Genomic DNA, 16132 nt, shown 5'->3' with positions numbered 1-16132 from the left:
CATGTTTGTGACCTTTGAGTATATCATTTACCCTCTCTATAGCTCAGTTTCTCCACCTAGAAAATAAGGTTCATATATCCCTACATCAGCGGTGTTGCGAGGCTTAATTCACTGATATTTGTAAATTGCTTTGCATGTATATAAGTGCCTTACCTTTGAGGATCTCAAAGTACTGTTAATAGATGATGCAGTGGAGTGGTCACCCGCTCCTGCTCTGAGGGGTTTAAAGATAGCCCTTGGAAGGGGCTGGGGTTGAGAGAGAAAACCCTAGGCTGATTGGGGAAACAGCCGCAGCGGGGCCATGCCCCAATCAGGCCCCAGCTGGCCTGTATAAAGAGGCTGGAAGCCAGAAGTAGCAGCCTCACTCTGACTTGAGAGGGAGACAGGCCTGGCTGCAGGGAGCTCACCCAGGGACCTAGAGGGAGGCAGGGTTGGGGAAAGGCCTTAGGAGCTGAGAACCCCTAGGCCAGCAACTCCCCAGGCTGCAGGGCCTAGTTCTAGGACTCCTAGGTATTGGGCTTGCAGAGGGGCAGCCGGAGGGTGGGTAAAGGCAGCCAGTCCAAACTCCTTGTTCCCTGTGATGATCGGCTGATAGACTGCAGTCTGCCCCAGGGCGCGGGGGCTAAACAGAGACTGGCAGTAGCCATGACTGAGGTGACATGGAGATAGGGGGTGGGGGTTCCCCTGGGGTGGGGAAACCCAGTAAGACTGTGGGGTGCTGCAGGAGGCAGAACCCTGAAATAAGGGCACCGGGGTCCTGGGAGGGACACAGAAGCCAACAGCAAGCAGATCATCGGCCTGCAGAGGGCGCCCCTGGGTTGAAGAGCTAATTCCTGAGGATGACCAGCATGAGGCGCTGCAGGGGTGAGTCTGTGCTGTGCTACAGATGATAATGAATTTTGTGGCTGATATCCCCAGTTTAAACTGAAATTTAAATAGTGCAGCAAAGAGAGATCAACAAGAATGTGCTAAAATTCCTATTTCTGTGAAAACTCATCTTTAATTGCAAAGGGAAACGAAAGGAAAACTGAGCCCTCTTCCTCTCCAGCTCCTGGAGCTGGGTGTGGGGGGGGGGGGGGGGAGTAGGAGGCAGGAAGGCTGAGTGTCCCAAGCTCTATGTCTCTCAGCCCCAGAGCAAGGAAGAGGAACAGGGAGACAAAGTGACCATGATCTCTGCCTCCTAAAGATGGGAGTAGGAATGCTGAGCAGGCGGGCTGGCAGCTCTTATCAGTTTCACAGATGGGCTCCTGAGAAGCCAAAAACTTCTGTTTTGCCTCTCCCAAACCAGAATCTTTCTTGGGAATCCTTCCTGTGGAAAAACAAAACAAGAATGTGTTTTAAATGTTGAGACAGTCTAATTACGGTTTGTGTTAACAGGTGGAGCTCTCAAGTCAATTACGATACTGTACTGAGAACAGGTGGAGCTCTCAAGTCAATTAAGATACTGTACTGCCCTTTGTCTGAATTCACAGGAACAAAAACAATCACACAGATGAGGCCTTCAGGATGAACATTTGTTTTTTCAAAAATGATTTTTTTTCACGGGAAGGGATTTCCATTTCTGGGCCAGCTCTAGCACTGAGGAAGGATGGTCTTGCAGTCAAGACACTGGCCTGGTACTAAGTAGATCTGGTTTAGTATGTTCAGGTCTGCCACAAACTGTCAGTGTGACCTTGGGTAAGTTGCTCTTCTTTGTGCTTGAGGTTCCCCATCTGTAAAATGGGAATAATACTTTCTTTCTCCTATCTTGTCTATTTAGATTGTAAGAAACATTCCCTGGCATGAAAAGCTTACAATGTGTTTTGTACATTGGGGTGTTGATCTCACGTGGTCCTTTAGGTGCGCCTGGAATACAGATGATCATGGAACAGAAGGGAATCATGGAGCTGCTGAAGGGCCACAGAGTATGAAAATAAATATGGGGGAAAGGGACAATGGGCAGATAGAAAGGCTTTAGGGAGGAAATGAGCATGGTAAGAAGGAAAGTAAAATTTATCCTAAACCGTAACAAGGTTTGAGTGAAGGGGATGTACTCATCTGTCTGATTTTCATTTTCCTAAAATAAGTGTGTCCCTCCCTAATTCAGGGTTTCAGATGTTTAACAAAGGAATTGCCCTTTCCCCTTGTGCTCTGTCTAGCATATTGAACAACTTATGTTAACATGGGGAACTGTCAAGCTCCCCATAAAACCTTTTCTTGATTACTATTTGTTTGTAGTGAGACTGCTGATGGACAGTAATGGAACGAAGCAATCCAGTAGAAGTGAAATGTACAGGGGATTTTAATTGGAAGAGAGCAATACTGGAGAAAACATTCTGTTTTTGTTCCCTTGAATTCAGAAAACCATACAGATGAAGCCTCTGCCCCTTCAAATTAAAACTTTGGCTTCAGGACATGCTGCACTATATTGTCTACACTAACAAGTTGCATTATAGTAGCTGTGGTAGCATGGAGTAAAAGGTAATTTTGTTCATTGTTTCAAGACTATTGGAATAAAAGGAAGAGTGAATCTAGGGATTTAAATATGTAAGGAAAGAAGGTCACAGACATGATATGCCTTAATACGTTCCACCAGAATGCCCTGGCAATGCATGTATTAATCCTCTACAATATAGTTGCCTTAATCATTACTGTTTCTGTAACTTGAGATTGTAAAATAAGTCTGAATAATAAAACTTTATTCTTCTGTAGCAATCTTCATCCAAGGATTGCAAAGTGTTCAAAAAACCTGTTTTATGCCCATTACACAGATGGTAAGTTAAGATAGTCTATTAAGCTTTGTGTCATTAGCTGGAACTCGCCAATTAAGACATTGTACTGAGATTAGGGCTTGTTCCCAATCTTATACGCTGATAAAGCCAACTCTCTCCCCCACAAATTGGTCTAGAATTTATATGAAAACCTGTTTCTGCTCCTGAAAAGCCACTAGTTGCAACATAAGAATGGCCGTACTGGGTCAGACCAAAGGTCCATCTAGCCCAGTATCCTGTCTACCGACAGTGGCCAATGCCAGGTGCCCCAGAGGGAGTGAACCTAACAGGTAATGATCAAGTGATCTCTCTCCTGCCATCCGTCTCCACTCTTTGACAAACAGAGTCTAGGGACACCAATTCTTACCGATCATGGCTAATAGCCATTAATGGACTTTACCTCCGTGAATTTATCCAGTTCTCTTTTAAAAGCTGTTATAGTCCTAGCCTTCACAACCTCCTCAGGTAAGGAGTTCCACAAGTTGAGTATGCACTGTGTGAAGAAGAACTTCCTTTTATTTGTTTTAAACCTGCTGCCTATTAATTTCATTTGGGATTCTATATTTACTGTTTCAGTGATTTCTGTTTCAAATGTGCTCTGGCTATGAAGCAAAGCAGGTGGACCTTATTTATACCTATGGAACACACAGTTTGATCAGATTTATGTGGTGTTTAGGTCCCAGGCTGACAGCTAGGAAAGACAACAGGTGAAATCCTGTCCACAGTGAAATAAGTTATGTAATTCCTATTGAGTCAATGAGGTGAGGATTTCACCAAACACCACGTTTTTATTGTTATGGGTCTCTGTCTGTTGAAAACAATAGGGAATTTTGCCATTAATTTCAAGAAAAGCAGCACTAAGCTCAAACTGAGCAAGTTTGCTCTGGAAGTTATTGAGAGACAAACATGAAACTCCATAATCCCACTTTCAGATTTGCACTACAATTTAAAAAAATACATCCTGGTACTCTAAGTATCCACACACGACTGATATAACAGCTTAATACACTCACCCCTGGGATCGGAAAAACTCTTCAATCTTCCAAAAGACTGTTAACACAAGTCTCCAACAAGGCTGAGTAGTATTTCCTGGGGTGAATATACATTAACTTGTCTATTGTCCCTATTCATAGGCCTTAGTTCAGTGGTATGCATTATCCAGTGCAAGCTTTTATTGTCACAAGAATGATCATCCAATACTTGTCACAATTATGGGGCCAGTTACCCATCCGTCCCCTTTCTGGTTTCTGAGTGCAGTTCCTCATCTGCTTGCTTGTACCTGTTTTGGGGTGGAATCTCATGCTTCTTCCACTTTTAGCATATCACTACACTGTGACAGTGTACCCCATAAGGCTTTATGGTGTGTGTGTGTGTGTGCTTATAAATGTATGTATGATATAATTGAAATAGGGTTTTGCTACATATGCCATGTAATATATCTATGTAAAGGTTATGATCTACTGGTTATGCTCATCCTAGTTGAACATTTGTGTGTTCAAAGTTATGAATATTGGCTGTATAATTGCTTGATTTCTAAGTAGCCTTAGTTAGAATATTTGGTCACTTCTTGGGAAAGGAATGTGCAAATTAAGTGCTCAGTCAGGAAGCATTTAACAGACAAAAGAGCTTGGAAGACTCTAATCCACATAAGAAGTCTACCTGAGGACGTTCAAGGTAGCATGTGGGTAATGGCTGCTACCTGTAAGTCCTGAGTCATGCATGGGCATGTGACTTGCCCATGTGATTCGGAATCTCCATTTTGTGACTGGATTCTACACAGGGTGAGGAAGGGGGTCTCCACCCACAAGAGAAAGTCTATTTAAACCCGTGGGAGACCCCTCCATTTTGTCTTCAGTTGGCTAAAGAAGGAGCCTCTCCACCCCCGCAGGATACTTTAAGGAAACTGGAACAAAGGGCAGTGACTGCAAGGGGTGTGAGTGATTGCTGGACCCAGGCTAAAAGGAGATTAGCCTGTAAAAGGAAGCATTCTGGAACTGGTGAGGATCTTATCTGTATTTAGTTTGATTAGACATAGATTTGCACATTTTTTTATTTTGCTTGGTGACTTACTTTGTTCTGTCTGTTACTACTTGAAACCACTTAAATCCTACTTTCTGTATTTAATAAAATCACTTTTTACTTATTCATTAACTTAGAGTATGTATTAATATCTGGGGGAGCAAACAACTGTGCATATCTCTCTCTCGGTGTTATAGAGGGCGAACAATTTATGAATTTACCCTGTATAAACTTATACAGGGTAAAGGGATTTATTTGGGTTTAGACCCCGTTGGGAGTTGGGCATCTGAGTGCTACAGACAAGCACACTTCTGTGAGCTGTTTTCAGGTAAACCTGCAGCTTTGGGGCAAGTAATTCAAACCCTGGGTCTGTGCTGGAGCAGACGGGAGTGTCTGGCTCAGCAAGACAGGGTGCTGGAGTCTTGAGCTGGCAGGGAAAACAGGGATAGAAGTAGTCTTGGCACATCGGGTGACAGCTCCCAAGGGGGTTTCTGTAATCCAACCCATCACAGCACTACAAAAAAAAGCTATTTAAAAAAAAAACAAAAAAACTTGGATTAGCTAACTGGGGTTAAAATAGCAGCGGAAGACGTGGCAACTCAGCTTTTAATTTAGGCTTTAACTCAAGCTGCTAACCCACATGTGTCAAACTCAAGGCCCGCGGGCCACATCCGGCCCGCCATACAATTATATCCGGCCCGCGAAATCGTTTTATATATCTGTTTTTAATGGCCCTGTGATATGACGCCCCAATAACACACACTACAAATCCCATGATGCAGTGCAATTGCCGCCAACGGCAAGCTGCGGTTCAAGTTCGCGGTCTGTTGATGTATACAACGCTAATATCAAATCAAAGCTAGACCCCAACAATGGCCAAGAGAAAAATTGATTCTGAAAACCGAGGCTTTCAAAGCCGGTGGGAGAATGAGTATATGTTTACTGAAATTGCAGGTAAACCAGTGTGTCTCCTTTGCGGGAGTAATATCGCTGTAATGAAGGAGTATAACCTAAGACGGCACTACGAGACGAAACATGAGAACAAATTCAAAAACCTGAGCGCAGGACAGAAGCTACAAAAGGTAGAGAAGTTGAAGAAGAATTTGACATCCCAGCAGACGTTTTTCACCAAAGCAAAATCACAAAGTGAAGCTGCTGTGAAAGCAAGTTTCATTGTGGCCGAAGAGATCGCCAAATCAGGACGGCCGTTTACCGAGGGGGAATTCGTAAAGAATTGTATGATGAAAGTGTGCGACGTCCTTTGTCCAGATAAAACGCGAGCGTTTGCAAATGTAAGCCTCAGCAGAAACACTGTTGCTAATCGGGTTTGTGAGATGGCGACTGATTTGAAAACACAGTTGATTGAAAGAGCAAAAGATTTTGTTGCATACTCCCTTGCCGTGGATGAAACTACTGACGCGACTGACACTGCACAGCTGGCGATATTTATCCGTGGTGTGGATTCCAATTTGTGCGTAACAGAGGAAATACTGGACATTAAATCGATGCACGGGACAACGAAAGGAGAAGACATCTTTGGAAATGTATTTCAAAGTGTAACCGACATGAAACTGCCGTGGGAAAAACTCGTTGGACTTACAACAGATGGCGCACCTGCTATGTGTGGTGAAAAAAATGGACTGGTGGGAAGGATGCGCTCAAAGATGCGGGAGGAGAACTGTGCCGGTGAGTTGACAGTGTATCACTGCATCATACACCAGGAATCGCTGAGTGCTAAAGTCCTAAAAATGGATCATGTGATGAACACTGTAACACAAACCGTCAACTTTATCAGAGCCCACGGTTTAAATCACTGCCAATTCCAGTCTTTTCTGCGGGAAATAGATAGCGAGTTTGGCGATATGCCATATCATACGGAGGTCCGGTGGCTAAGTCGGGGAAAAGTTCTCAAAAGACACTTTGAGCTGCGAGAGGAAATCTGCCAGTTCATGGACAGTAAGGGGAAAGACTGCACAGTTCTGCGGGATGAAAAGTGGAAATGTGAGTTGGCGTTCCTGGCTGACATAACGTCGCATCTTAGCGCTTTAAACCTTCAACTCCAGGGACGGGAGCACATAATAACCGATATGCATGATGCAGTGAAGGCATTTCAAGTGAAGCTGCGCTTATGGGAGACACAAATGCACCAATGCAACTTGTCTCACTTTCCCTGTTGCCAAGTAATACGGAACCAAGAAAGTGCCACAGTTTTCCCAAATGCCACCTTTGCTGAAAAACTCAGCGCGCTGCGCACTGAGTTCGCACGGCGCTTCAGTGACTTTGAGGCACAGAAAAGTAACTTCGAGCTGCTTCGCAACCCATTTGCAGTCGATGTGGAAACCGCACCTGTAGAAATGCAGATGGAGCTGATAGAACTGCAATGTAACGGGACACTGAAGGCAAAGTACGACACTGCGGGGCCAGCACAGTTCACTCGCTTCATTCCTGAAGCGATGCCGCAGCTCCGCCAACATGCGGCTCGAATCCTGTCCATGTTTGGCAGCACATATCTGTGCGAGCAGCTGTTCTCTGTGATGAAAATTAACAAAACGTCACACAGGAGTCGCCTCACTGATGAACACCTGCAATCGATCCTGAGAATCTTCACAACACAGAACCTAACCCCAAACATAAACGAACTTGTTGCAAAGAAAAGACTCCAAGTATCAGGCTCTGACTAAATAGGACAAGAAAATGGAATGTTATGATTTGTTATGATTATACTTTTGCTTTAAATTCAATTTTTTATTTATATTTTCAGATTTTTTAATATTCCAGCATGTACAGATTTTGAATGTATTGTATTGACAGGATATTTTTTTATGAAGAGCAAAATATTTTAAGTTGAAATGTATTTATTTTGGAATGATATCCTGTATTTTGGTTCATATTAATGGTTAAAAAACATAAATATTTAGTCTGTTAAATAAATGGTTATACTGTTCGGCCCGCGAGTTTTGAGTTTTGGCCCCCTGTGCAATTGAGTTTGACACCCCTGATATAGAGCATAGCATAATATCTGCCGTCTTATAGGGACACCTTCATGTGCAAAGATTCCTTGAATAGCCCATGCTGTTGTTTTCAAAAGATTATATGGTCTACAAAGTACGGATAAAAATGGACTGAAAACTTGACCAACAATCTTCAATAGTTGCTTAGTCTGTCATTAAATGGCTAGTAATAACCAAGGCCAAACAACTTCCAGATAAAGGCTGAATATCCATGAATATGGCAACTTTTTAAGTAACTACTGTATTAGGAAATGTAACTTTGTAAAAACTCAGATGTAATTGCCTTTACTTACAATCTAATTACTGTCACTTATTCTTGCACTATTGACAGTTTTTGGTTATGTGCCTTATTAACAGAGGCAGTATAATTTAGCAGCTACAGCACTGCTCACAGTACAGTAGTTATTGTTTTTGGCTTCAGAATGTAGTTGTGAGAGCATTTAGTCAGTCAGCGTGTAAATAAATTAACAGGATTAATATGTGACTTAATGCCCCCGGACATATCTGCCATCATACAATACGACCTCGTAGGTTATAAGTAATTACTAGTTGAATGTTAATGTAATGATTATTGTGTTGGTGAAATAATTACATAGGGTGAAATGAAAGGCAGCATATTCAAATTTCAATTAATTTTTCAAGCTTTGAAGAAAAATCCTGTTACATAAAAGTACAGTCTGTTTTACAGTAATATTTTAACTGAACCTCTGAAAAAGTTACAACAATTCCTCTGGTGCACAAAAGAAAAGACTGTTTGAGATTCACAAAGTGGGATTTAAAATGGGGGTGAGTAAGAAGTACACAGAAATACTTTTTTAACAGGGTGGTCTGTCCCCTTTAAAGGTAGTAGAGACTAGGGTCAGCCTACCTCTGTTTCATGGCATGGCTCTGTAAAGTTTGGGGAATTTTGAGATACACCAGGGCCCAGGAAATAGCACAGGCAGGTACGGGTGGAGAGGAAGTGATCCCAGGGAAACTCATCCTATTGTTCCATTAGGGTATGTCCATCCAGCAATTAAACACCTACAATTGGCCCTGGTCAGCAGATTCTGGCTCAGAAGGCTTAGGCTTCATGGCTGTAAAATTTCAGTGTGGACATTCAGGCTTGGGCTGGAGCCGGACTACAGGACCCTCCCCACTTGGGCCCTGTGATCAGGAAGTTTTCTAGAGTCCTGGCTCCATCCAAGCCCAAACATCTACACGGCAATTTTACAGCCCAAGTCCTGTGAGCCTGAGTCAGCTGACCAGGGCCAGTTGCAGATGTTAATTGCTTGGTAGACATACCTTCATGGACCAGGACCCTGGTAGTGCAGGTCGGGGCAAAGCTCCCCTGTCTCCCTGCCAACCATGATGAGCCCTGAGAAGGAAGGCTATATATGCTGCCTTCTCCCTCATAAAAAGAAGATACTAGCAGCAAGAACAATGCTTGCTTCCCTCTATTGGCCCAGAAACAAAAGGATTGAGTTAATAAGGGACAGTCTGGTAGTAAATTATTTTAATGAACCAAGAGGGAACTGAGGGTAGCCTGCCTGCAAGGTCACTGTACCAGAAGGTAGTGTGCTTTTGGGATAGCACCTGGTCACGTTCCTGTATAAAAATTACATTGTATCCGCCCCCCCCCCCCATCATGCTGAAACTTATTATACTTTTCCCCTTAAGCCAGATTGCTGTTATCTCAGAGAAGATCTAGACATGGAGGTGACAAATGAGGACTTAAGTAAGGTGCTGACAGAGGATAAACTGATGGGCACAGTTGATACCAATTCATTGAGTGGTAGATCACAAGAAATCTGAAATCCAAAACATATAAGGCCAGCTTTTACAGCACTCAGCACCCACACAAGCACCTAAATAAGATTCACGGTGAAATTCTATACCTACTGAATAGAAGTTTTTCCACTGACTTCAAAGGGATCAAGATTTCACCCTCAGGTTTCAAATAGCTCAGCACCCAATGTGCTTGAAACTTGAATCCAGAAGGGTCAGTTACCAAGACATCTTTTTCACCACTATCTCATGAGAGAAAAGGATTCAACAAATCAAAAGATAGTGAAGCCTTGTAAAGAGGTGTCACTTGTTAATAAGAGTGTCACTTGTTATTCTTGAGTCGTGTCATCCAACAAAAGAGTAAGTCCTTGAAATGCGTTAACAGAATAACTGGGTAACTTTTATTTTAAACTTCCCCAAAGTGCAACAAAAACACCACACAGTCTCAGGGGTTGTTTGTTCCAGACACTCCTCAGAGGTGCCCAACCACAAAGGCATTACCACAAAAGTGAATTCAAATATGAAACATAAGGAAAATATGTTCATTTGCTTCCTACTTCCAGGAGCAACTACACCTGCTCTTTGTTTATTTGGAGGAAAGACTACCAGAAAACTGGGAAGGGAAGTACCGGGGAGACACCCTTTTCTCCTCTGTATCCTGTTTGGGTGACTGTTTTTGGATCTACTTCCCTGAAACTGCCTACACAAATCACTGAAGACATCTTGCTTGCCAGGGACTCTTCTGCTGCTTTTAACAGTCAACTATCCACTTCTCCTTGAAATACTCTCTTCCTTAGGCTTCTGTGACTGCCCTTTCTTAATACTTAATCCCATTCACATGTTTTGATGCTGCCTTTTTCTCTCCCTCCCACTCTGTTATCCCAGGGGGTGGTTCTTGATTTTTTTTTAAACCTTCCATAATCATCCTCCAAGTGACCTCATTCATTTGCTTGGTCTCTAACTCTGATTCTCAAATCTACCTATTCTCTCCTTATCTCCGTAGTAAAAATTTAACTGACCAAAATTAGAGATGACTAATCTTTTCCTACTGGACATTTTATCCGTCTTCCTGCCAATGTAGCATGGCGCACCCTTCCTGTACAACAAAATCTGTTTGTTTGTGTTGCTAAAGAACTGTAGTGCATAATTTTATTTATTTTATACTTTGCTGTCAAAGGTACAGAACTTAATCAAATCAAGATCACAACTGGTTCATTAGTCACCTGGTTAATCCGTTTAACAATCTAAGAAATTGTGCCTAAAAATGCTAAATACAAAAAAACCTTAGTATGCATTAGTAGTTGTGAATCTATTTTACTCATTGTGATGTTGTCTGATTAAAATATAATTATGCAAACCATTGTTGCTACCATTGCAGCAAATTTTATACAAAATATAACGCATGGCCAGAAAGGGTTAAACAGCTTGCAGGCTGAATGACCCAGAGCTCACCTTCAAAGTCATGTTAGAAATGGTGATTAAGGCCATTCAATGCTAGAACTTTGAAATGCAACCTTATGTTGTTAGAAGTTAGAGGTAATATTAATTGTGTGTATCTTTGATACTAGCCATGTAAACAGACAGCTCCTGTCTGTCACTATAACTATTAATTCAGAGATCAAAAGGGAATATTAACATTTAGATGAATCTTGGGTGAAGTAATGTCATTGTCTATATGTCTCTTTGAAGTTGGTGATAGATTGCCTAATGAATAAATTGCCCTATGTTAATTTGTGTAACTGATTTCTGGTGGTGTTTAGGAAACAGAAGGTTACATCAAAAGCCTATTGTTTACCCAGGACTGTATGGTCAAGTGGCTGCTAGAAAACTGTATAAAAGACCATTGGGTCCTGATTCTGCCATCTCAGATCTGCTTAAGCTTCATCAGGGGACGTTTGTTGCCAGATTGAGATCCCAGTTATGCTGGAACTCCCTGAAGGTGATATTGGACATTGGACTATAATCTATGGACTAAATTCTAAAGGAACATTTTGCAACTACAAAGCTCACCATCTCTGCTATGTATCTCAACCTCAAGAACTGAACTCGTGTCTGTATGTATATTGATCTTTTAACCATACCCTCTCTCTTTTCTTTCTTTAATAAATTTTAGTTTAGTTCATAAGAATTGGCTGTAAGCGTGTATTTGGGTAAAATCTGGAATATTCAATAATTTGGGAGGTAATGTGTCCAATCCTTTGGGATTGGTAGAACCTTTTTCTTTTATATGATGAAACAAGATTTTCAGAAATCTGCATCATATTTGACTGGGGTACCTGGACGGAGGCCTGAGGCTGGGTTACTTTAAGGAAACTCTGTTGCTGGTTTCTGGGCAACCAGGGAGGTAATAAAGAAGCTGTTTTGTGCTGGCTTGGTAAATCTCAGTATTGAAAAATCCATCAGCTTGGGGATTGTCTGCCCCATTCTTTGCAGTTCACCATAATTGAGTGACCTCAGCTGGCCCCCACGGGGATCCCAGTCATACTAGTCAAAGTGAATAGTTGCAGTTCTGCAGTGCAGTAGTTGATGAGTTGCACCTCAAACTCATTGTCACTATGCAAAATTTACAATATAAAAACTATTTTCATTTCACTTCAGAGAATCATAGTCACATCACAAACTGTAATATTTACCAATTTTGATTTCCCATTAGAGCATAACCTATTTTAAGGATCTTCAGGAACATTTGATTATGAGACTTGAATACACTACTAATCATCAGCTTTCTCTCCTTCTGAATAATCTTTCCTGTTTGTTCTCTAAGAATGAAATCCTGGTCCCAGTGAAGCTAGTGGAAAAATTCCCACAGACTTCAATAGGGCCAGTATTTCAACCTGAATGTCTACAGTTCAGTTTTGATATATCTTCTTATTTTAAAGGTGATGATATAGGAATTCAGTATTATTCTGCAAGAATGTTAAATTTAATCCTTATTGCTGAATAGTTTCTTTTCAGACTGTCATTATAATACTATATAAATGGGGAAAATGCAAACTGACAAAGATAGCACTGAGTTGTTCAAGTCAATATTTCTATAATGATAAACCAAAATCCCATTTCTTGTCCTAAGATTCAATTATGGCTTATTATGGCAGGGTTTCTTTTAAAGAAAAGACATTGGAATGGTCTGCAGTATGAACAGCTAATCACTTCATTTCATACCATGTTTCTATGATATGTTTAACAAAATGTATGACAGTGTGATATGATCTAATTTATTTCAGAATCAGCAATTGATTCTATTTTATGCTATGCTTTATAAGATATTAAAATGCCAATGAAATGATCACAAAATTGTACAAGATATTAGCAATGAGTCATTTTTATAAGATGTACATGGTAGTAAAGTTAGGAAGTCATATTGGGTGTAATCCATGCCCCGTTGAAGTCAATGCGGTTTTGCCATTGATTTCAATGGGCCAGGATTTCACCCTTTGCTCCTTCAGAAATCTAGAAAGAGGCAGGGATGAATTCATACATTTTATATTGCTGCTAGATTTTATGCTGCTTTTTCTTATGAACATAAGAATTGCCATTCCAGATAAGTCCAGCAATCCATCTAGTTCAGTATCCAGTCACTTAGTGGTCAGTACTAGATGTATCTGAGAAGCATTCACAAAATCATTAAATACGCAATTATGGAATATGGGAAGTTAATACCTGCAGAACTCTCATGCACCAATTTATGCCTAAAGCATGATGGTTTGTACCTCTTCCAAACATCTTGAAAAAATCTTGCCTCATGAAGCTGTGGGATGTGCTCATTAGCCATATGCAGATTTCTGAATCCTGCTAAGCTCTCACCTCAATGATACCCTGTGGTAATGAGTTTTGCAGGTTAGCTATGTATTGCCTAAAATGTATTTCCTTTTTCAGTTTTACATTTGCTGCCTTTCAATTTAATTCAATGTCCCCTTGTCTTGTATTATGAGAAAGGATTAATAGGATTGCCTGATTTACTTGTCAATTTCATTCTAACAATTGAATAAAATTAACAAAGAAAGGCAAATAATTGGCAATGACAAGAACTTTTGTATTATGCCTCTTAGCACAGAAGTTCAGTTTTCATTTTTAACATAAGCTTGTTTCTGAAGATGGGTCAGAGCATCGTTCAGGGCTCCAACATATACATTAACATATCTGCCAAAGGCCAGTCATAATTAACATTACAGTATATTTCTAGATAACCTTTCAAACAAATTTCTAAGACAACCAGTTAATATATAGATCAAAGCTGTGGAAGGGTAAAACATTTATAAAATTCTAAAGTTTGAACTATACTCAAATCCTATATGTTTGTTTGGGATAGGAATTCTGACTAGTAGACATTTTCGAAGAGTCTGTGCTACAGGTGTCCTGGCATATTTTAAAGAACAGTATCTTTTGGAAGCTTCCAGTTCCAAAAATTGGTCCAGTTGAGTGATAGTCTTCAAAAGCAAATGGACAGAGAGGAACCTGTGTATATATTTGACTTTAAAAAAAAAAACAAACAAAAAAAAAAACCAAAAACCCCTCAGGTCATTGTTTATTTTAAGCACAGAGTTATTTAATCAGTTCTCCATGGAAGTAAATAGGCTGCCATAATGCTTGTCTGTATTGTTACAAAAAGTACTCTCCTGTGCTGCCAACCTCACCGTGCTGCCTCTATCTAGCACTGAAACACTATCTTTTGCTGCCATGCAGTCTGCAGTCTGTGATAAAGTGCAGTTCTGCGCTGCCTTGCTGATTATCTACTCTGCTATGGAAAGTGCTCCCTTGTGCTGCAGTATTCCATTTTAAAGTGCTCTTCTCTGCTGCTTGTCTCCCTTCCGAAACACTCATCACAATCGCTTTATTTTACTGCTTTCAGTTAGTTTCATTCTAGAGCATATTCTTTCTGTGCACTCTTCAGAAATGTTTTTTTTTTCTCTGCATTTGAACATCGGGAAATTTGTAGACTGGGAGTGGGTGAGGAATTGAAACTGTATATTTTAATTACTCACCGACTGTAAATTGCTCATAGCCATGTTTTCCACAGAGATGTTAACAAGACAAAACGTAAACTACACTGAATCATCCCAGCACACACAGTTTTCACTGAGAACAATGCATGCACTGACAACAATTGTATTAGCTGTTAAGCAAAGAGTATGTGTAACATGAATCAATTCATTTTGGATGAAATTCACCCCAGGCAGAAGGCCAGTACAAGGCCTATTTACTATGGGAGTGGGACTTAAGTTATGCTAGCCCCTCTGGAGCAATGAGTTTCACCCTCTGTTAATTTGGTGAACATGAAACTTGAGTATATGGAACTTCATATGACTTCCATATCTCCTTTCATCTCCCTGTATCCAAAACTAATAAGCTACAGTACTAACAGGTAAGAGGAGTACCCTAAAGCACAACTTCACCATCTCAATGTCCCTCCTTGAGGACAAAGTGACCTCAGCTACACTGAGGTAAATTCTTATGTAGGCCCTCCCCTAACATGTGGCTTAACCCTCCTCCTTTTTCTCTCCCTGGTGCTTGCTATCCCATTTGTAGCAGCTTCTCCCCTCTCCTCATGTGGATTCTTGTTTTCTTGGTGCCTGGTGCCTTCACTCCAGAGATTCCTCACTGTGCCAGATATGCAATCAGTGATGATACTGCTAGATGGCAAGGAGAGTAAAGCACATTATACAGGAGACAAAGTACCTGAGACAAAGTCCAGCAAAAGAATGATTCATCAAAAATATCAGCATGATAGAGGGGGTGACTTTATTGGGAACAGGAAAATTGGATCTGGGGAAGGAAGGAGTTTAAGATAACTAACAATTATTAAACATAAATAAGACAATTTCTTGCCTTATAACAATCAAACTCCCCCAAACTCCAATTCCTTCCCTAGCACCTCCCCCCCGTCAAGTCTGCTCTTGACTCGCAGTATCATATTTACTACCTCCTTCTGTAACCAGATATTTGATTTGACCTTGTAATCATCAATTTCTGCAAAGTGGCCATCAGTTAAAAAACCAGCCAAAATATATTCTCCACCACACTACTGAAGAATCTGATTATGTTTAGGGCAACAAACATAATTTTGTGTATTATCAACCCAGAATCCCAACAACATTAGTGGTCTGGTTATGTTTCTATACTTACAGTCCTTCTGACTGACCCCACTGTATATATGTTGGTGTTTGGCATACCACAGGTTTGGAGGCAAGCTTTGTAGGTGCTCCAAGCGCTAGGGTCCACAGGCTCTAACCCTGAATGGGTCCCTTTAAACACACATTTCAAATAAGTATTGCGATTCCTTTACTAGGGCTGGCCAAAATAAAAGGGACAGATACTCTAGGTACAAGGACGTCAGCATTTACAACAATCAATCAGCCTGGCAGATCCTTAACTTACAACCACAGAGACAGTCCAGAAGAGGGGTGTGAGGCTGCTTCTCGGTGGGATCCCTCCACATTGTTCTACTGCCTTCCCCATGTGTTGTCATCCCATGCCCCTTGCTTGCAGGCTATTCCCTGCACAACTTTCAGACTACCTGTTACCCTTCCTTCCTTCCTCTGCCAGCTCCCAAGTAGCTGCCCAGACTGCTTGCTGTTCCTGCTTACA

The 16132-nt window shown here is 41.2% G+C and overlaps 1 protein-coding gene across 3 annotated transcripts in view; it reads right to left on the bottom strand.

The window, feature by feature from the left end:
• Positions 1–416: 416 nt before the first annotated feature.
• LOC135974071 (uncharacterized) overlaps positions 417–16132 on the bottom strand; it is a 69560-nt gene continuing 53844 nt past the window's right edge. For all 3 annotated transcript variants that reach the window (XR_010591205.1, XR_010591204.1, XM_065560081.1), the window contains one exon: positions 417–1309. Coding sequence is in view for 1 of the 3 variants with exons in the window: in XM_065560081.1 (XP_065416153.1) it covers positions 978–1309 (332 nt within the window). In the remaining 2 variants the exon portion in view is untranslated. The remainder of the gene's footprint in view (positions 1310–16132) is intronic.

Source organism: Chrysemys picta, chromosome 1, assembly GCF_011386835.1.
Source record: "Chrysemys picta bellii isolate R12L10 chromosome 1, ASM1138683v2, whole genome shotgun sequence".
NCBI classification, from domain to species: Eukaryota; Metazoa; Chordata; order Testudines; family Emydidae; genus Chrysemys; species Chrysemys picta.
This window is presented reverse-complemented; position numbering and strand designations above follow the sequence as displayed.